The following is a 20,128-nucleotide window of genomic DNA, read 5'->3' as shown; positions in this document are numbered from 1 at the left end:
GACACAGCACGGGCCACCATAACATCTTACACTGTCTTTCTGATGAATTATTTTGAAACACAGGTCCTGGGAGGCAGTTCTTCCATGAGATTCACCTTTCTGAGTCACACCTCTTCCTGTAAAGGAGAAAGGTGTGGGTTTTGTGTACTCCTGGGTCTGCATGATGCATAGTGAAACCCTGTGGATTTTCCAGAGCTGTCATCAGCACTGCCCCAAGGCTGTCTTCTTTCTCTCTAGCTCCTTCGCCAACACCCAAGCTGAAGATCTGGAGCCACGATCAACTTCACATTCAGTCAGCTGCCAAGCCCTCCCTTTTGGGCATCTCTCTATTGACTGTCTTGCCCTTTTAATGACCTTGACCCTTTATTCCCAAGTTGTTTCCTAACTCATCTTCCTCCCTCCAAATGCCCCATTCGCCTATTCTGTGCATTATTTGTCTCATCTCTCTCAAGTCCTGGGTTGATGATTCTATTCAGTAGTAACTGTATGCCAAGCACCCTTTTGGCACAAGGCCCCCTTCTCCCATAGAGCTTTCTTTGAAAGGGTATGAAGCCAGGAATGGACATAAGGCAGCCAAGAATTCAGACAGTGGTGAGCACATGGAAGGAAAGAAGCATTCCCCGTCTTCTCTACTCAAACCCTCAAGGATTCTCACTGCCCACAGATTCAGCCTAGATGTCTCCCCTGGCAGCTGCCTGCCAACCTGGCTGGATACGTTTCCACCACAACATCCCAAATCTGTATGAGTCCTGGACTGTCTAAATCCTCCTCCTCCTCCTCTTCCTCCTCCTGCTCTGGGCAGGAGAGCTCCAGCCAAGCTCTGAGGGAGGAGGAGTTGGAACTTGAGGGATGTTATTAGTGACTGGCGGGTGAGTCACCATCAGCCCTGGCACACCAGGCTCAGTGTGTTTGGCACCCACTTCCGGAGCTGCATCTTGATCCATGCCAATAACGCGTCTGGTGCAGAACAGACTCACCAGATTTCTGCCGCTCACCAGAGTGCTGGGAGCCTAAGTTACTGGGAAGATCTGTGTCTAAAGCCACGGGATCCTTAGCACACTTCCTGGACCTCCCATGGCTGTGGCAGGGTCCCACTCTCCACAAGAATATCTGTTGCCCATCTTCCTCCCTGCCCAGATTGTGAAGAACAAAGGCTGTTTCGTTTGTTGCTCGTCCCCCAGAGCTCTCATCTCACTTCGTAGAACAGGCTGTCAAGACCATGCTCAAACCAGCACCTGAGGGTCTGAATCCAGACGGTCAAGAGTTGAAGTCAGAACCTGTCTCACAAATGAGAAACTAAACAAAGAAGACTGCCAGGAACTCCTGAGTTCTAGCAAACATGTTTTGTTCTTAATTCCCAGCCTTGCTCAAAAGGGCCATCCTTTAACCTGTGCCCAGTGAAAAGTTTTACCTATTTGTTCTTTTGGCAAGTCCTTTTAATATCCCTGTCCCTGGTGTGTTTGTGTGTGGAGTGTTTATTCTCAGGTGGCAGGACTGGCACTCAGCTGGCTTCCTGTGAAGCTGCGACTTTGACCATCAGTGGGCATGACTCCTGGTTTTAAGTTCCTTGAGTTTGTATAAGCTCACATGTACCACTCTTCCTGACAGGCCCCTGAGATGTCAGTCCAGAGGAAATCGTGGGTGCTGGTCAGGTTCCATCCAGTCTTATTTAGCACCTTCATTAACGATGTGATCAGAAAATAAACACCAGTGTGCACAGATGGTGCTGTGAACAGAAGTGTCGAGAAAGGAGAAACAGAAACGTAAGCAGGAAACAGCAAAGATGTTAAAGAAAAGAAAAGAAAAAAGAAAACCTCAGTACAGCAAAGATGAAAAAAAAAATCTCTCAAACAGATATAAGATAAATCCCCCAGGATGTTACAGCAAAAGCATAAAGAGATGTGAAGTTAAGGAGGGAGAGGCTGCTGCCCACAGACCCCGGGGCTTCTTGAGAGAGGACAGGCTGCAGCCAGGTACCCATGGCGCCACGCAGACCTGCACGCTGAGGTGTGGTCTGCTAGGCCCTGTCCCTTTTCTCTTGTTGTAAAGGTTTTGCTTTTGGTTTGATGCTTCTGGGTAGTGGTGTTATTTGCATTTAAGGAAAAGCTGTGGCAACAATTGCATCTTTGTAGTTTGGCTTTGGAAGGTTGCTTTATCCCATTTTACCATTTTGGCAGAGACCAGAATGAGCCTTTTAACTATAAAGTTAAAATGGGGCATTCTCACATCTGCAGCTCTGGTTGGTACAGAGATAAACCCTAGCTGCCACCACCCCTGCATGAGTGCAGCCTACAGCGCGTCTTCACCCACCTTTCGAGCAGAAGGCTTGGGGTACACTCAGAACAGAAACCTTTACTCGTAGTTGACAGAAACAGCAGCCGGATATCCACAAAGCAGTGATCTTCCCCAGGCCCTCCACCTGGAGGCAAACAAAATGTGTCCCGAGGGGCTAGATATCGGTGGAGAGGGTCTGCCTAGCATGCAAGGGCCTGGGTGTAACCCCAGCATAGAGAAGGGGAGAAAGGCACCGCAAGAAAGCAGAAACTGTGTACAAGCAGCCCACACACCAGGAGAGCACCCCTTCTGACAGCCTGGCACCACCCATGCCTGGGAGCATTTGTCGTCTGCCTAGGTAGCAGTAGCAACACCCAGCAGAGAAAGGCAAGAGAGGTGAGCTGGCCACTGCAGGGTCACAGATGCAGGCCAGTGTCCAGCCCCAGCCATAGATGTAAGTGCTTTTTCCTGTGACTCACCAGGTCCAGTCTTGCTCTGCACAAGGCTAAGACAGCACTAAGTGCAGAGAACAGAATGGAGGTTGAAAGTCTCTGGAGAGGCAGACACTCTGGGTGTGCCATTTCCCAGCTTTGAGGAGTTACTTAAACTTCTGCTTCCTTCTCTGTAAAGAGAAAGTAATGGCAGTCCCTCATGGAAGGGATTAAATGAGATGACGCATGCACAGTGTTTAATGCAGTGCCTGCTACAGGGTAAGTCCTTAATAAGTGGATGATTGCCAATTCCCGCCCCAGCCCCAAGACCCCTAACAGTTAGCCTGTGGCATGCTGCCACCACCCTTTGCCAGCAGCCAGCCCAGTGACCACTGGAAATATTTGCACTTTGTAGAACCAGGCCCCACTCACCTTCACCAGCCCTCAGGAGATAAGAATGACATGTTCATCAATGTCATGTTCCAAACCCCATCAGTCCTGCCTTGTAAAATGGCATTCATGAGACCTTTACTCAACCTTGATGCTGGGGGCGTGGGTAAAATCTACCCACTCACACGTTCTCCATCCTCCCAAATGTTTTTCTCCCTTAGAATCTTCTTTGAAATAAGGCATTTCTAGGCATTAAGGTTTACAGGGCAAGTAAATATACTTTCTAAAAGAGCCCTCCAAATCTCAAAAGGCACCCTTTGGATAGTGAGTGACCCTGTGCCTCTTAATCACACTATATACGAACATTCCCTCACACAGAGCAGGGTGCCAGAAGCACACATGTGCCTCCTCTGGCCGCCTTTGGGCCCGTGCTGGATCTGATGGCTCCCCAGCCACCATCTCCCTGCTCTACGACCCCACTTGAAAGCTGTAGAGGTGCTCGTCTTCTGGTTACTGTCTCACAGTTCAGTTAGCTCCAACTGCTTTCCTAATCTTGTCATCAAAAAATCATTCCACAGACACTGGTGCGCCCCGATTCTGTGGCAGACACTGTAGCAGGCACGGACAGTAAGTACTCAGTGCCCACTGCTCAGGAACACAGATAACGATGACATCATATTCAGAGGTTAAGACTCCAGCCTGGGTCAGTAGGTTTGAGGCCTACCTCTGCTCTGTGACTCCGAGCCTTGTTTCTGAAAGTGGAACTTGCCTCCAGTCGCGAGGCTGTCAGCAACTGATGTTTATAACACTCCAGTAGCCTCTGCTGCTCTCAGGCTGAGGCGGGGCAACAAGCAGAAGTTTGTCCTCCCATGTCCTCCCATGTCCAGCTCAGAGTTGGCGCGGTTGGGGTCTGGCAAGGGCTGCCTTCTCACCATGTCCTGACATAAAGGAGACAGAGCAAGACTCCACTTTGGCTGGGGGTGCAGCCTAGTGGTAGAGTAGTAAATGGTTATCTCTAATCACATGTTGAGGGTCAAGACATCATGTTAATTTGGTACAATCTGTAACATCATTACTTTATTTGATTTAATTACATTTCTAAATTGTAGATTTCGTTTACTATGTGTATGAATGTTTTGCCTGTATTGTATGTTTGTACATCACATGTATGCCTGGTGCCTACAGAAAGCAGAAAAAAGCACTGGATCCCCTGGATCTGGTGCTGTGAGCCACCGTGTGGGCGCTGGGAACCAAACCCGGATCTTGTAGAAGAGTAGCCAGTGCTCTTAACCACTGAGCTATTTCTTCAACCCAATCTTTGTGATTCATACGTCTCTGTGAGTAGCTTATAGCTGCATATTTTAGGTCAACCTGAAAAATCTCTTTAAACAGTTTATCAACTTGAACAGTTTATCCATTTGTCTGGTTTATTTCTTTTATATATTCAAGATCATCTATGAATATTCTACGTGGCTGTGCATTTAAAAAAACATTTCCATCTTTTTGTATGTTTACACATGTACATGAATATTAAAGAGGTCAGTTTTCTCCTTCCACCATGTAGATTCTGGGAACTGAAGTCAGGTTGTCAGGCTTGGTAGCCAGCACCTTCACCACTGAACCACCTTGTTGGCCCAGTTTTAAACCCAGGTATATATGTATATGTATAATTTTTGAGATTATGATTACTTTTTTTCTTCCTCCTTCTAAACCTCCCATGTGTCCCTCCCCACATTCCTCCAAATGCATAGCCTCTTGCTTCACTCAGTATTTTTCTCACCTGTGCTCTTGTGAAGGAAGCCAGAAGCCCATCCTCCTCCTCCCATCTTCCCAAATAAGAGGAGTTGGCATGTTCCCTGGGACACCTTGCTGTCTTCCCTGTTGTGGGCATGCAGGATTTTAGCTCATCATTGTCTTGTTTCAGTGCTGGGGACGAGACCCGGAGCCCAGTGCTACTTTCCAGTCTTTCAACAGTCTTAAGCCACCAGCTAGGCACATTCACCATAGTTCTGAAAATAGCCGCATTCCCCGTGAACTGTATGGTCTGTGGGTTTTCCTGTTCACGTGTCCTGCTATCCTGGTCCCTGTGGACCCATACCGCCTGCTGTGTCCCACAGTGATCACATAGCAGCTAAGCCTGGCAAGTCTATTTTGTGTCTGCCCGTGTGACGAGGCCATCAGTCTTCTGTGACCATCATTCTTGTCTTCTTGCCTCTGGTGATCTACAGTGCTTCACTCTTCAGAGATGCAGAGGCCTGGGGCCCTGTCTTTTTTTGAGAGTTGTTTGTTTCCCGGCTGGTGCTTTCTCCACCACTCTGGAAGGCTGGCTGCTTCTGTGTCCTTTGCACAGGCTGGGCAGCCTATGGCGTGTCCAGAACCATAGGCTCTGGTCCTTGCTCCTCAGTTGTGGTGCCAGCCATGACACTGTGAGGGCCCCAGCCCAGCCTTCCATTCTTACTGCAAGTCCCCTCCATTGCCCATGCCACCTGGAGGCTGTCTTTTTGTTCCTTTAACATCCACTGTGTCCCCCATGCTCTCTGTAGAGGCCACAGCACCGAGCCAAGTGCAGAAGGCAGGCTTGCTGGACTTGCCCTTTACTAGAATGAGCACAGCCCAGCTCCACAGTCCAGCCCGAGTGAACACCCTGGGCCTGTGACCTAGCTTGAGAGCTGGGTGGAATGAGGGGAATTGAGAGTGAATGGCAGCAGGGAGTGGCAGGCCCCTGGGCGCCTGGTCCACACTATTCGGACAGCATGGAGGATGCCTCGGAATGTGTGTGAGGCAAGCAGGGTGTGGGGCAGGGAAGACAGGAACCAGTTGGGCCACAGTGGTTACTAGGAGAGGCTGAGGAAGGGCAGTCTGAAGGACTGGCTCTGGTCTGTGTGGGATGTGGAGGCAGAGGAAGCTGAGCTGACTCCCAGCTACTGGCCTCTGTGAGGAGGATGTCTAGACTGGACTCTTGGCAGGTCTGACAAGGGATGAGGGCAGAGGGCGTGCTCCGGGTTGCTCACTTGAAGACTCAGTTGCCTGTGGAGTATTGTGGGATCTCTCAGAAGTGGCTAACAATGTGCTGGAACCTCGTGCTTGAGTGGGGACGATGATGAGGTCATTATCTGTCATTAAACCACATGGGTGGGCGTTACCACTGTGCGGTGACCTGTAACATCCAATGAACATGCAGTAATAATTGAGAGTGAGAAAATAAAGTTCATCTTTGAGACTCAGCCCCCCCCCCATGCCACCTCTTTGGAGAAAGTCCCTCAGCCACCATGCCCAGTACAGGATGCAGAGGTTGGCTCTCTGGATCCATTGATGTGCACTCTCTGGACCAGTGGCTCTGAACCTGTAGGTCACGACCCCTTTGACAAACCTCTGCCTCCAAAATTATGTATATTATGATTCATAACAGTAGCAAACTAGTTATGAAGTAGCAAGAAAAATAATTTTACGGTTGTGAGGGTCACCATAACGTATGAGAGGGTCGCAGTGTTAGGGAGGTTGGGCACTCCTGCTCAGCGTGGAGAGTCAAGCAGGCAGGGAAGAGATAGGGCTTGGAATCGTTTAAGGAGAAGGAAGGACACAATGAGGGCGGAGTGGGTCCCCCTGCCTGGGTCCGGACGCCAAAGCAGATCAAGCTAGGGCAGAAGCAGACCTTGGCCTGGGCGAGACCCAGGGTTCCCAGCTGTTTTGTTACTGCTGTCTGTTCTGCCTCATTCCCTACCGTCTGCAGACAGGAAGTGCAGCACCACTGTCTCCAGCCTGCAGCACAGGAGCCAGGCTCGCTTTAGCAGCAGCTGTGGCGCAACCCTGTTGCACCAAAACAGAAGTGGCGCTTCCCCAGGAGGATTTTGAAAGAGCTGCGCTCTGCGGCTCAGCAGGCGAAGCTGCTTCCTGAAGCAGAGCGAAAAGAGCTCCAGACGTGCGGTCCTCAATTCGAGCTAGTGCGTGTGCTTACTGTCCAGTGATGTCCAGCGGGGATGGCTCTGGGGCTGATTGCACAGCACGTGAGAGACTTTTCATCTCTTTGTGACCAGCTCTCTAGCCCATGTCCTGTGGCCAGACAGCAGAGAGGACTGGACTGGCCTCACGGGGCCACTTCTCTCCCTCCAAGTGCTGCACCCCACTTCCATGCTGGCCAGGCCGGGCTGCCTCCAACCCCTCAGGGGCCACCCTCTTGGATCTGCTTCAGTCTAGCGACTGCATTTCCCAGCTGACCAGGAGCCTCAACAAGGAGGGCCATTCTTCTGGGCTGATTCACTCCTGGACATACGTGGCTGTCCTCTTTGTGCAGTGCGTGCGGGTGCATGCCTAGCACTGGGCCATGTGGTCTCCTCACGCTGATCCGGCCTTACCACAGCAGCTCTAGTGATCAGAAGATGCGAGTCTAAGTGAGAAAGGAGAGAAAGTCACTTGATAAGGGCCATTTGCCTGCAGTGATGGCTGAGAACAGATGACATGAGATGAAAGTCCCCAAATACCACAATTTGCTGAGCCACTAAATCCTGTAACAGAAGCTGGGGAGGAAAGGCCCCTCCCCCACAGCCAGCCTCCCTCCGCAGCTGTCATTTGGCTTGGCACACCATCAGAGGGAGACAGCGTGTCTCCCTCTCTATTCTCTGTTAAAGTGAGGGGAGCACTCTGACTCTATACAGACCCCAGTGTGTACTGGGACTCAGGCCAGAGCCGGGGCACTGCTCTCTGCCCCATGGCACCCACTCTCCTGTCCTGCTGGGACTGTACCAGCTCCAGGGTCACACAAAACCTTTCGCTGATTTGGTTGTTGTTCTGAGACAGAGCCTCACTCTGTGAGCCAACATGTTCAGTCTGCCCTTCAGCCAGCTTTGGTTGAACTTAAATAAGAACTTCCCCTAAAAGCTGGGCAGTGGTGACATAGCCATGATACGCAGAGACACCTATCTCAAAGTAAACTGAAGAAGAGCAAGAAAAAGAAAAGGACTTCCCCTAAAACCATGTTTTCCTTTTGTCCTCCAAACCTACTGTCGAAAGCTCCACACGGAACACCACGTCCACTGTGGACACAGTGTTGTACAGCCGTCACCTCTGTCTACTTCTACAATACTTCTCCCCCTCCAAAAGGAAACCCAAGCAGCCCCGCCACCTCACCCCTCCCTCATGCCCCTTGCAACATCTAAGCTACGCTGTCTCTGTCCATGTCTCGTGGGCATATTTCCTGAAATGGGGTCTTAGAGGATGTCTTCCGTTAGAGCTGCCTTCTTTCAAAGTTCATTACCTTATATTGGTACATTGGTACATTGCACCTTTTACTGCTGAGTCCAGTCAGCAGTGACATCCCAGTAAATGGATGCCGCACTTTGTTGATCCCTTTAACCACTGATGGGACAAGTAAGTTGCCTCTGCTTTTTGTAAATACCTCTACTGTGAAAATCGATGTACAGAGGCCTTGTCTGAACACCTGCTCTCATTTCTCTTTAGTACACCTGGGCGTGGAATTGCTAGGCCGACCATGCGATGACTGTTTGGCATACTGAGAAACTGCACAACTGAAGCCCTGCTTTCTTCCTTTGTGCGTGCGGCAGGTGGGTGGGTGGCCAGCAGTATCCTCCAGAGCTGCTTCTCCTCTCCACCCTGTCACTCCGTTATGAACTCAACCCCCTCTTCCTGAACCCCACAGCAGCCTCACAAAGATGGCTGGACACCAGGTCATTCAGGGCTGTGCCTGGGGACATCCCATGTCTCACAGTGACAACACTGAGTACGTTCTCTCTGGAGCTGCCTGCCTCCTGGGACTCTCCCATTCCACAGGCCATCTGGCCACTTTGCCTCGGGAATGACTTTCCTGAGTGGGTGTTTTGGATCATGGAGGATCATGGCCAGTTGAGCGCAGTGACCCCTCATTATGAGGCTGGAGTGACTATGGACAAAGTGCTGAGAGTGGGCAGTCTGAAGTGTGGGGAGGCTGAGGCCTGTGATAGCACGCTGACTCAGTAAGCCCAGGACCAATAACCTGGCTAGAATTACTGGTCTGTAGTGGGAGCCCTTCCGGACCTCCAGGCACAGTTTTCCAGCCCTTCTGAGACCCCTCCCCCTCCAGGAACCAGTGAGGTTCCAAACACAGAAAGTAAAGCCATGCATATGGCATAAGGGTCCTCACACCTGTCAGCTGAGAATACCCAGGGTGCATAGCACCAGGCAGGGAGCTGCTCAAAACAGAAGCAGCCGTGTGGTTTATGAGCTTTATGAGCTATGATAACATGGTTGTCCTAGCCAGCTCTTGGGGAAGCTGCTCTTAGCACTTGCCTAAAGGAAGAGTAAAAGTGGAGAGTGCCCGCTTCCCATAGACGGAGCTCAAGTCTTTCTAAATAGCCTTGTGATTGGTCACCAGACTTCAGGACCCGGGAGGGTGGGCAGCCTGCCACAGTACACAAAACCCTGTCTCCAACCAGACCCGGACTTTCTGTGCTTCTGGGGCTCAGCACCTTGAGGTAAATACTGAGTAAAAGCTGGAGAGCAGGTGGCAGGATGATGACAACAACGAAATAACTCTTCACCTGTCCTCACCACAGAGTGACTGAAGCATAGATTCCCTCATACATGGGGGCTGAGGCAAGCCCAAGAGCCAGTAGGACCAGAATCCAGGCCTGTAGCCCCAACCGTGTATTTAAATATCAGATGAATCAAAAGCAACCTCGTGGGCTTAGGGCACCCTACCCTAGGATGGAGAGTTGGGTACAGGGGCTCATGCCTGTAACCTCAGCATCAGGAGGCTGAGGCCTGAGTTCACAGTCAACCTGACCTACACATAGTTAGATCTCAACTCAGAAGAAAAAAGAGGGAGGAAGAGGGAGGGATGTGGAGGCACCCTTTCTTTCCTGATTAAGTCCTACTCGCTTCTCACGCCACTGAGGGGAGTGCTAGCAGCTGGGAGTTGAGTATCTGACACAGACAGAATCTGTGGCTGGGAGCAGAGTTGGCAGGCCCAGAAACAGGGCTGGCGGTGGCAGTGAGGAAGAGCCTCTCCTTATGGCTGTGCCTTGCCTTTTTCTGACCACTTCCCATGTCACTAGAGGACCAGGAAACAGCCACTCCAGCCAGCTCCCTGGGGCAGGCTGAGGCCCCGCACTGCCCGTGAGAGGGAGAGGATGCTTAGCACTTTCCTGGCCAAGGAGAGAGCTCCTCCGTGGGAGGTGGGGAGCCACCACAGGCTGGCACAGGGATGGTGGCCTGCCGGAGAAAGGGGGGCCCAGAGCTGTGTGCACCACAGTGCAGAAGAGCCCAATTCCCTGGTTCCCGCCCTCCTCCTAACAGAGGGCTGTCCTCCAGCAGCAGCGTCCTCTGGAAGGGAGGAAGGCCAACCTCGGGGGCCCTAGGTGTGCTTGGGCCTCTCAGGCTTGGTTCTGCTAAGTGGAATTCTGTAAGGTCCCTGAGAAAGGACTGTCCTCCTCCTCCCCCTCTGTCTGCTTTCTGTCCATAGTACTTAGAGACAAACTGGCTGACTGGGACAAGAAGAGTAAAGGAAGGAAAGCAGGGGAGTGACAGGAAATCTCTACCTTCAGGATGAAGTCCTAACATCTCCAGGGATGCTCTTCCAGCCTCTATATTCCCACCACCTAACCCACACCAAACCCCCAAAAGAAAAGGACGGGGGAGGGGAGACTGTGGCTGATGACACCCTGGCCAAGGGACTAGGCTGAGAAGGCTCATCTCAGGAGGGCCCACCGCAGCAGCAAACGAACACGGCAGCCGTGCTGGGGACTGCACATTAGTCTCTCCAGCTGACACCGAGTGTGGCCTCTCTGGAGCCCATTCCCAGCAAAGCTGAGAGGCCCAGTGTGCATACTCTCCACCAGCCCCAGCAGGGAGGGGAGGCAGGCTGTGGCTCCCGGCCAGGCTTCTCCTTTCCCGGCCCCCAGAGAACTTGAGGAGAGTGGGACCCAAAAGATCTGGGTTGACAGGAGAGGCAGGCAGGTTGGGCAAGCTTGGGACCATCTTGTTCTGAGGGTTTACCTGCCGTGGGCCAGTGTGAGGCCACAGGGGACCCACACACAGCCTACTGCAGCCAAAGGCCATGCATCTAACCTTCGTGTCTGACCCCCTGACTCTCTAGAAAATGGAAAAGAGCCTGAGTCAGTGCCTCTGAGGGGTTCTGCTATTTTTATGTCCAACTCTGGTTAAAATAACTGTCTAAGCCCAGGTTCTAGCTGTGGCTGATGAGACATTAAGTATTTGATACTTAATGCTCATATGATTCTCCTGTTCCAATTTGCTGCCTCGGATCATGGCTACTGAGGCAGGTAGGAAACAGCACCTCAGTTTCTCCAACTCTGGGGCCTTCTATGGAACATGCCACCAAGTGTCCCTGGACACCAATGCCCTTGGGCCAGAACCGCAGGAAGCACCTATGCTTGGCACATTGATCCCTGGGATCGGTAGCATGCCACATAGTCTGACCCATCACCAAGGCACCTGAGCCTCCTGGACCCACCAGTGCTTGGCCAATGCAGGGAAATCTTGTTCAGCCTGGGTGGGGCTCAGCGAGTGCTGGCCTCAACCCTGGCTTCCTACATGGCCAATGGGCACTCCTTCTTCGGGGCCAGGAACTCCCTTAGCCAGGAGACCAGCAGTGTTCAGAAGACCCAGCCTGTTCTCTGACACGCAGCCTCGGCAGCAACAGTGAAGGAACCCCTAGGAGGGAGAGAGACCAATTGTTGAAGCCCATCCTAACTGGATGCTCCTAAAGCAGCAAACCTTTCTCTCTCTCTTCCCAACTCAAAGAAACTGACGCAGCGCAGCCCACGCTGAGGAGCAGGGAATGGGCTGACACGTGTGCACACACTTTTAGGTACCAGCCTACTTACACGTTTCTCAGTGTTTAAAATAAGCAGCAGCTCGAGGACGGTCAGCAGTGTGCATTGCCGGAGGCAAGGCTCCCACTTCCCAGCAGGGAGGGCGCAGCACGAAATCCCCCAGAGGGCTCCCTCAGGGTCTGGACCCGCTCAGTGACGAGCCCGGGCTGTGGCTCTCCTGGTGGACAGGAAGTGAGCTAGCAGCCAGCAGCCAGGCAGGGGGGACCATCTGCAGGGCTGTCCAGGCTCTGTGGGAATAGCCTTCACAGGGCGGGGGTGAGCTCAGACCTGCTTTGATTGGTTGGTTTGGGTAGTTTTAGGGATTGAACCCTGACCCTCACACCCGTGAGCTCTACCACCGAGCTATTCCATCTCCAGTACTTTCCCAGTTCTTAGCTTGAGACAAGGTGTCAGTAAGTTGCCCAGGCTGGCTGTAAACTCATTCTGTAGCCCAGGTTGGTCCTGAACTCACTATCCTCGTGACTCAACCACCCAAGTAACTGGGACCACAGCCCTACTGTACCCCAGGACTCAACCTCAGATCTACTTTTGACAGCCAGGCTCCATGACAGATAACCAGCTGGATTCAAGGCAGCCGTTCCTTGAGTGGCGAGGGGGAATCCTAGTCTCCCTGTTGGCAATCAGAATTGTCATGATTCAGAGCCCTGACACTCTTTGTCCTGGAACACCTAATGCCCGAGTGACTCAGTCCAATCCTGCTGGCACATGGTGCAACCACATCTGCTTCCCTGGTCCATGGGCACACAGGGTTCCCTGCACGAGCAGGCCTTCTGCCTGGCCAGCAGTGGCCACAGCACACACCTCAGTGCCGCTCTCTCCTCCCCCTTCCTCTGCCCCCCCCCCCGCTTCTGTGGGCACCTGGGGAGAAAGCAACTTGAACCCTGATACTGCCACCCCACAGGAGCCTGGCCAGTGGCAGGGCCCTGGGGGTTGCCAAGGAAACCACAGCATTCTGTATCTGCCCACTCACTGCCTGCCTGGCCTATCTTTTCCATTCCAGTGAGAAGCGCCACCTTCAAGTGAACGTCACCAACCCGGTGCAGTGCAGCCTGCATGGGAAGAAATGCACCGTCTCTGTGGAGACCCGGCTGAATCAGCCGCAGCCTGACTTCACCAAGAACCGCTCAGGCTTCATCCTCAGTGTGCCAGGAAACTGACTGCTGCACTTTGGAGGCCCGAGTCGGGCACGAGGCAGGCCGGGCCCTCAGCCTCTCCATTCCCACACGTGTTCCACCCTGCTCAGCATCCCAAGAGCCCAGCTAATTGCTGTTTGCCCTCTAATGCCACTAGAAATCAGCTTTCAAGGGCCTCCACTGGGCAGGGCTCCTCTGCCTTCTCTAAGGCCCTGCACATGAGGTGTCCTACCTGGCTTTCTGCCCCCGCCTCAGTTCTCTCAGCTATCCATACTCCCTGCTCAGGAAACCAAAGACCCTCTTCAGCCCCCACTTCAGCCAGACCACTTCTCACCTCACAAGCAACTGGACGGTACCTGTAGTTGGCAAAGGGCCAGTGGCCACTGTTGATCCCAGCGAAGGGACGGGTGGCGCAGAACTAAGACACAGTTTCTCCAGCCAAAGACACAGTCTCCTACATTTAGAGTCAGCCCCCATGAGCAGAGGACTCCGCCCTGCTCTGTGCTCCCCACCTGATGCCTCCCTTCCCCCACAGGATTGCAGCCTTTGGGACCTAGCTCAGAGTCGCTCAGCACAAGCCAAAACCACCAGGTGAACAGGTTCATCTGTGGAGCCCGTCCTTCAGCCATGATCAGCGAGGATCCCTCCTTCCCACAGCCTGTCCCTGGGGGATCTTTTGCCACCAAGGTTCCAGAACTGGACTCTCCGACCACTTCTCCCCTAGAGACACCCTGCTGCTATTCCAAGGACCAGTGAGCTTACTCCACAGCCCACGTCCATGGTCATCTTAACCTTCTCTTTTGCAGATTGCCAGGTTGCTAATCGGATGTCCCTCCTGCTGTGACCACACTGTCAGGACCCAGTAAGGAGGTGCAAGGAGAGGGCAGCGCTCGTCTCCAGCACTTCCCCTAACTCCTCTAGCTGCACCTCCTCCTCACTGGAGACCTGGGACTTGTGGGGAGCCGAAGCACACAGGGCCCAGCGGTGGGAAGTGAACAAAACTGCAGCAGAGAGCGTGGAGCCCTGGCACTGCAGGCCAGGCCAGGGTGCCCACTACACCACACACCTGCCCGCGGGAGCCCGGCCCCAGCGCCCTGCTGGGAAAGGTGCTGCCAGCTCGCCAGTGTCTGCACAGCAAAGAGCGTGCCTGCCCCAGAGGCCTTCCCGAGAGCCCTGCTCCCATCCTCTGCTGCTGAGGAGAGGGAGGCCTGTGGGCAGCCCAGGTTTGCTAAGGGGAGGCCTAACGGGGAAGGCTTGTACCAGGCAAACAGCAGGAGCCTCCTGGCTTTCAGAGCCAGGCTCCGCCCCCCAGTCCTCACCCTGTCACCGTAGCCTACCAAGTGCCCGTGTGCCACCTCCTGTGCCTTGCCCAGGGCCTGAGGGATCACCTGGCTGACCAAGCTCATTCCAGCCCCTGCTCTCACAACCCCTCTGGCAGAGCTGTGGGGACCTCCACACTGCCGGCAGTTTGCAGCAGAGACTCCTGTTGCTGCGCTGTCCTCGGGAACCTTTCTCACCCTCCAAGCCTGGTCAGCTGCCCGCCCAGTGCGGAGGTGCCACCAGCCAGTGTTGCCAATCGCTGGTGGGCACAGACAGAACCATCTGACTGGAACTTCACCTTTTCCTTTCCACTTATTGCCCCAGCGTGTTCCTTTACATTAGACATGCTCAAGTGTGTTCACACACACCAAGCAGGTCATGCCAAAAGAGCAGCAGCTCAGAGGCTCTCTTCCCACCTTCTGACGTGGCCTGGGACCCCTGGCCCAGGCCAGAACCTTCCATCGAGGACTGCCCTGTCCAAAAAGCACTTTCTCATGACCTACAAGTCAGGCTGTGGCCACTGAAGGACCTGGAATTTGGGGTGTGAATGATCACAGTAAGGGGAAGAGAGAGGACACAGTGATTGTATGCATGGAGTGGGGTCTCTTGATTTAATGAAATGCAGTTTATGGTTTGGTGCATATATTCCTATTTTCCATTAAATTAACTTTATTTCTAAAGCATATTTTGATTTACCATCAAGAGCAATAAAGCAGTAAATCTTATTTTTAAAGGTGTTATGTTTATCATTGAAAAATAGTGAAACCTTAGTTTATGTAGTCAGCTACCATCCCAGAAGGTAGGAAAATTAAGCACAAATTATGTAGCATGGGGAATAATTTGCCCAAGGCTTTTGAACAGAAAAATTAGGGAGCAAGAAGCAAGCTGTGTGAGGGAAGAGGCAAGAGGCAGCCTTGGAATTCAATCCGGAACTCTCTTCTGCCATTCTGAAGCCTGCACTCTAGACTCCTAAGGGAACATGGTTCTGAAATGAACGCATGTCCACACAAAGGATGGACGAGGCAGGCAGGAGCCTTAATCACAAGCTGCAGGCCCTCAACAACGGCTGCAGGGCCAGCAGAGGACAGGGTCTCGCTGCCCTCTTCCCGGCTGGCAGGCAGACCACACGTGGAGACTGAGGCAGCAGCGTACCTGGAGACCCAGGACTAGATTCCTCAGAGGCCAAACTGTTGGGCCACCAGGACGCCTGTCCACCCCTGCTGGCCTTTGGGCAGAGGGTGCTGAGCAAGGCAGGCCCAGGGCAAAGCGGGAGCGCAGCCTTGGCACCAGTCTAAGGCCAGGTGCCCACGCAGGACTTACATGGCCAACCCTGACCAAGCGGTACCTAAACCCGACTGGGCCCCTGTGGCTTGAGCTGCTAGTCTTGTGACCCCACAAAGGAAGCCCCCTGGGAGAACCTGCCCGACCACCAAGCCAAAGCTGACTCCCCCCTTGCGCCGATTTCTCAATCGCTGAAGTCTGTTCCAGCCCTTTGCCCAACTGTACCGCTCTACCCACACAAACTAACCCAATTCTACATGGGCAGATGATACACTAACTAAAGGTGCCCCAGCGTGCTCCCAAATGGCGGGTCCACAAAGAGGTCCGCAGAATGGATGGTCAGTGCATTTTATTGAATCAGCACAGTACAAAAATAAATAAAAATAAGGGAAGGGGAATTAAATTACAGCCAAACTGAGCTTCATGACTCTTCAGATTATAAACCACACATACTCAGAAACACACCATACATACATACAAAATGAGACAAATATAAATTAATATTAACAGTATCCACAGTTTGGTCAAAGAGTAGCTACAGAAAAAATTTCACTAAAAAAAAAAAAAAAAACATACATCACATGTGTGTAAGTAGCAGTATCGGATGTACAGCTATGGATAATTTGGGGGCAGGGGATGGCACATTTTTTTTTTTCATTGCAAGTTTAACACTGCTGGAACAAAACTAAATTCTAATAACTGCATGGAAAGAATATATCAACCCTTCAAGGAAAAGAGAAAAATCCAATCCTGAACTATGCTCCCGTGGCTCATTCTCGGCACGCATGACTCTCGCGGCCATCTGTTCTAAGGTTATTTTTCTTAAGACACAAAATGCCCCTGCTTGGCATGCACAGTACCACTGTAAAAGCAACGGAGAAGAAAAGGGGCTTTTTTTTTCTTTTTTTGTAGATTTTTTTTCACATTTTTCTTTTTTTTTTCTTTTCTATTTTGTGTGTGTTTGTTCTAAAAGTGTCTTCATAGCAGCATGTCAGATGGGTTCGTTGCTCGAACACTCAAGTCTATCAGTTGTTCCTTTACACAGCACTGATGACCGATGCAAGGGGAGAGGACACATGGACTTCACAATGGAACGAGGGAGTTCTTTCCTTAGTCGCCGACCACTCCTGAAGTATGCACCTCCTCAAAAGTTAAAAAAATTAAAAAAGAGAGAAGGAAACCGTCAGCAGAGCTGGACTCCTGTTACTGCAGCTCAGTGGAACAGCTCCAGGCTGGCCTCAGCAGCTGGCAGGCTACAAACACACGCCCCCTCCTCCTCAGACTGGACACTGGAAGCTCTTCCAGCCGCCCGTGGGGCTCCCAGTGTGGGTCACGGTGGCAGCAGGATCTGAAGGTGGGCGACTTGAAGCCAGTACAGACAGGCTGCGGCAAGGCCTGCCCAGCTCCGTGTCAGATCATGCCAGGGCCCAGGATCTGCTCTCTAGGAACCCGGATGAGGGACTGGGGAGAGGCTCTCTAGTCCCGACAGGTCCTCTTCCCCACCTCTGCGAATACGTCGGCTGAAAGGCTGGCTCCGCTCCAGGTCTCTTCAGTCGAGACCTCAATTTCACAGCTTTTTCATTATATGTGATTTTTCAGTAGTGCTTGTGCGAGTTGGCAGCCACCTAGAGCCTAATCCTATGTAAGATAATGTCTGCCTTCCCCACTGTAGCCCCCAATCCAACACTCCCCGGGAGCAGGACAGGAAGAGGAAATCCTCCGTAGCATCTTCACATTGCTCTTTGTTCCCCAACGCTGGAGTGAGGGCCATGCAGGAAGACTCGCTCCCTCCTCTTGGACCACTTCCAAACCCCAAGCCACCAGTCTGGGGAAATTAGAAAGAGAATCCAGTCAAGTCCACAGAGTGTGTTCTGCAGCAGGCAGGTAGGCACCACACCCAGCAGCTGGAAGTGTTAGCTGGACGGTCACCGAGCTTCCAAAGCAATCAGGGGTCACGCTGGAATCTTGAAATTGTCTCCAAGACGCAGCTGTCTCAGTAGGTTGCACAGAGCAAAGCTTCCTCTCCAGGAGAAGCCGAACAGATTGGGAACCGCTTTAAATCAACAAGGGGTAGGAGTGGGCGACGCCAACACCACCTCACCCGAATCCACTCATCTCACCTTCCCCAGCTTCGGAGGACAAATGCCATGGGCACCAGCAAGAGGCCTGAGCACTTAGGTGGGCACCAACTTGATCTCAGGCGTGGACACCCACATGCCCAGAAGGCAGCGTTGCTCATGGGTCCCTGCTGCTGTCCTGGCTTTTGTACAGGGTGACTGACTAATCTGCATTGTTCAGATGAAACACTCACTCAGGAAAGGAGCTGCCCCTAGCTTCACTTCCCCCCCTCAGCTGGGACCCAAAGTGAGAGAGAAATCTAATGAGCAAACCACCTCATTAACCAACACTAACACGGGAGCTGGGAGCATAGACAAAAGGACAGGGCAGGGAGCTCCATCCTGCCAGCAAAGGAAAGCCCTTCTCCCTAAAAAGCAAGCAGCAGACCAGGGCTGTGCATGGGTCAACAGTCATCAATAATCTCTGCACCAGACCCACCCCCAGGCTTCTGCACGGACGCCCCAGGGCAGCGGAGATCTTGCCTCACAACCATCAAGATCCTGAGTCAGGAGAGCTGGCCCCAGGAGCCTTTGAGAGAATGAAACAGTCGCCGGGAAAGGGCCGATTCCTCCTGGGCCACCAGCCACAGGACCCTCTCCAGCTCCAGCCATGGGACAGTGGGAAGCCTCATCAACCCTGGACCCGGATGGGTCCAGGTGACAAGGGGAGGTCAGTCCCTTAGTCCGGGAAAGTGAGTGGTCAGCAGCCTTAAGTGGCTCTGAACGTGTCTCGTGGGTTTGCACAAGGTTCATGAGTTCGAAAGTCCCAAGAGTTCTGGAAAGGGCTGGAAAAAAACCCCAAGGAAAGAACATGGGAAGAGACCCTCGGTGGCTCTGCTAGACACATACTGTACACAAAACTCGATTCGTTTAGTAATAAATTTTAAAAACGAATGGAATCCTTGAGCCGAGGTGCCGGCTCCAGGAGCTCACCGGTCGAGCCCCAGGAGGAGGCGCTTCTTGTCCTCCTGGCCGCTCTCATTCTTCAAGTCGGAGAACACCTGTGTGAAGTAGTGTGGGTCGGCGTTGATCTGCAGCATCTTGGAGCTCATGAGGTTGATAACTGAGAGGCAACGGTCCCAAAAGGCTTCTTTGCAGCTCTCCACCAGGAAGGGCTTGAGCGGGTAGGAGATTTCATTGCCCATGTAGGAATAGGAGAGGTACAGACAGGTCAGCAGGACGGCCTGGAGCTCGTGGTCCGAGCCCACCTCGGAGGAGATGACGTCCCTGCAGAGCATGTAGAGGAAGACCACATTGGCCGGTGTGATGAAGCCCTGGTCCTGCCAGCCCTGCAGGAGCAGCGAGCGGTCCACGCTTCGCAGCCAGAGCACGGGGTCCGTGGGGGACAAGTGCTTCAGGCGGTAGCACCGGCGGCAGAGAAACTCACCCAGGCAGCGCAGCAGCTCGCTAGTGGACGCCTGGACGATGACCCGTTTGGGTGTCCCTGCAGAGGTGATGGCAGGGTGCGGGGCCTTCTTGACAGAAGAGGAGACCCCAGTCTGGGAGCCAGAGAGCTGGCTGGCTGGGGGTGCGGGCGGCTGGGCCGGCGGGGGCTGGGCGAATGTGGACAGGTTGGCGCAGGACAGCGACTTCTTCAGGTTCTCATTGTTGAGGTGCGCGATGTTGCTCTGGTAGCTGCTGTTGGGCTGCGCCTTCTTGGAGTTCTTCTTCTTGGCTGACACGGCCACGATCCTCTTCCAAGGCAGCACGGAGATGATGGAGTGCCGCTTCAGGTTCTTGTCCTTGGCGTTCTTGCTGTTCTGCACGGCCGTGTAGTGGCCCACCGTGGCCGAGCCATCCTCAAACAGGGTTGCCTTCCGATAGCTGGGGGACAGGGACAGAACCGTGCCCATGGTGCCACTGCGCGCCGGGCAGGGGCCAGCGCCCCTGCGCGCCCAGCCTGCCGGCCGGAGGGGGAAAAACGCCTTACCGAGCCTGCGGCGGCCTCAGAGAGAAAGGAGGCGCTCCCGGGACGCGACGCGAGTAGCCCTGCGGATCTGCGTGGAAAACAAGATGGTTCTCAGCCCCGGGCGGGGCTCCGTGCCGCGCCCCTCCGCCCGCACCTCCGAGGCCCGAACCCCCGGGCTGCGGCCCCGCCGAGCCCCGGCCCGCGCTGCCACTGCGGCACCGGCCAAGAGCCGCAGAGGCCGCCGTAGCGAGAGTCGGAGCAGGCCGCGCGCACGGCCCCGCTCTGCGCAGGCTTACCCGCAGGCAGGCTCCCGCGGCAGGCGCAGCCGCTGCGTCCCCGGCCCTCCGCAATGCGCGCCGCGGCCCTGGGGCTCGGAGCGGCTCCGCGCGGCGGCGGCGGCTCTCAGCTTCTGTCCAAGGTTCTGCAG

General features: G+C 53.5%; 2 protein-coding genes across 2 annotated transcripts in view; one reads left to right on the top strand and one right to left on the bottom strand.

Moving 5' to 3' along the window:
* The window catches only part of Myo1d (myosin ID), a 294,625-nt gene extending 279,506 nt beyond the window's left edge, over window positions 1-15,119 (top strand). The window contains exon 22 of the mRNA XM_055620037.1: window positions 12,942-15,119. Within this exon, the coding sequence (XP_055476012.1) occupies window positions 12,942-13,098 (157 nt within the window). The 3' untranslated portion in view covers window positions 13,099-15,119. The remainder of the gene's footprint in view (window positions 1-12,941) is intronic.
* A 1,406-nt stretch (window positions 15,120-16,525) lies between these two features.
* On the bottom strand, window positions 16,526-19,791 carry Cdk5r1 (cyclin dependent kinase 5 regulatory subunit 1). The gene has a single exon (XM_055620542.1). It carries the CDS (start codon window positions 19,643-19,645, stop codon window positions 18,722-18,724), a length of 924 nt encoding a protein of 307 aa, XP_055476517.1. The 5' UTR covers window positions 19,646-19,791; the 3' UTR covers window positions 16,526-18,721.
* Between the last annotated feature and the right edge of the window lie 337 nt (window positions 19,792-20,128).

Source organism: Psammomys obesus, unplaced genomic scaffold (genome assembly GCF_907164565.1).
Source record: "Psammomys obesus unplaced genomic scaffold, mPsaObe1.curated_primary_1811, whole genome shotgun sequence".
Classification (NCBI taxonomy): Eukaryota; Metazoa; Chordata; class Mammalia; order Rodentia; family Muridae; genus Psammomys; species Psammomys obesus.
Note: the sequence above shows the minus strand (reverse complement) of the source record. Positions and strands in the feature narration are given on the sequence as shown.

Bases quoted from the DNA above. Each gene is read 5' to 3' on its own strand.
- Cdk5r1 (XM_055620542.1), bottom strand. From the start codon at position 19,645: ATGGGCACGGTTCTGTCCCTGTCCCCCAGCTATCGGAAGGCAACCCTG.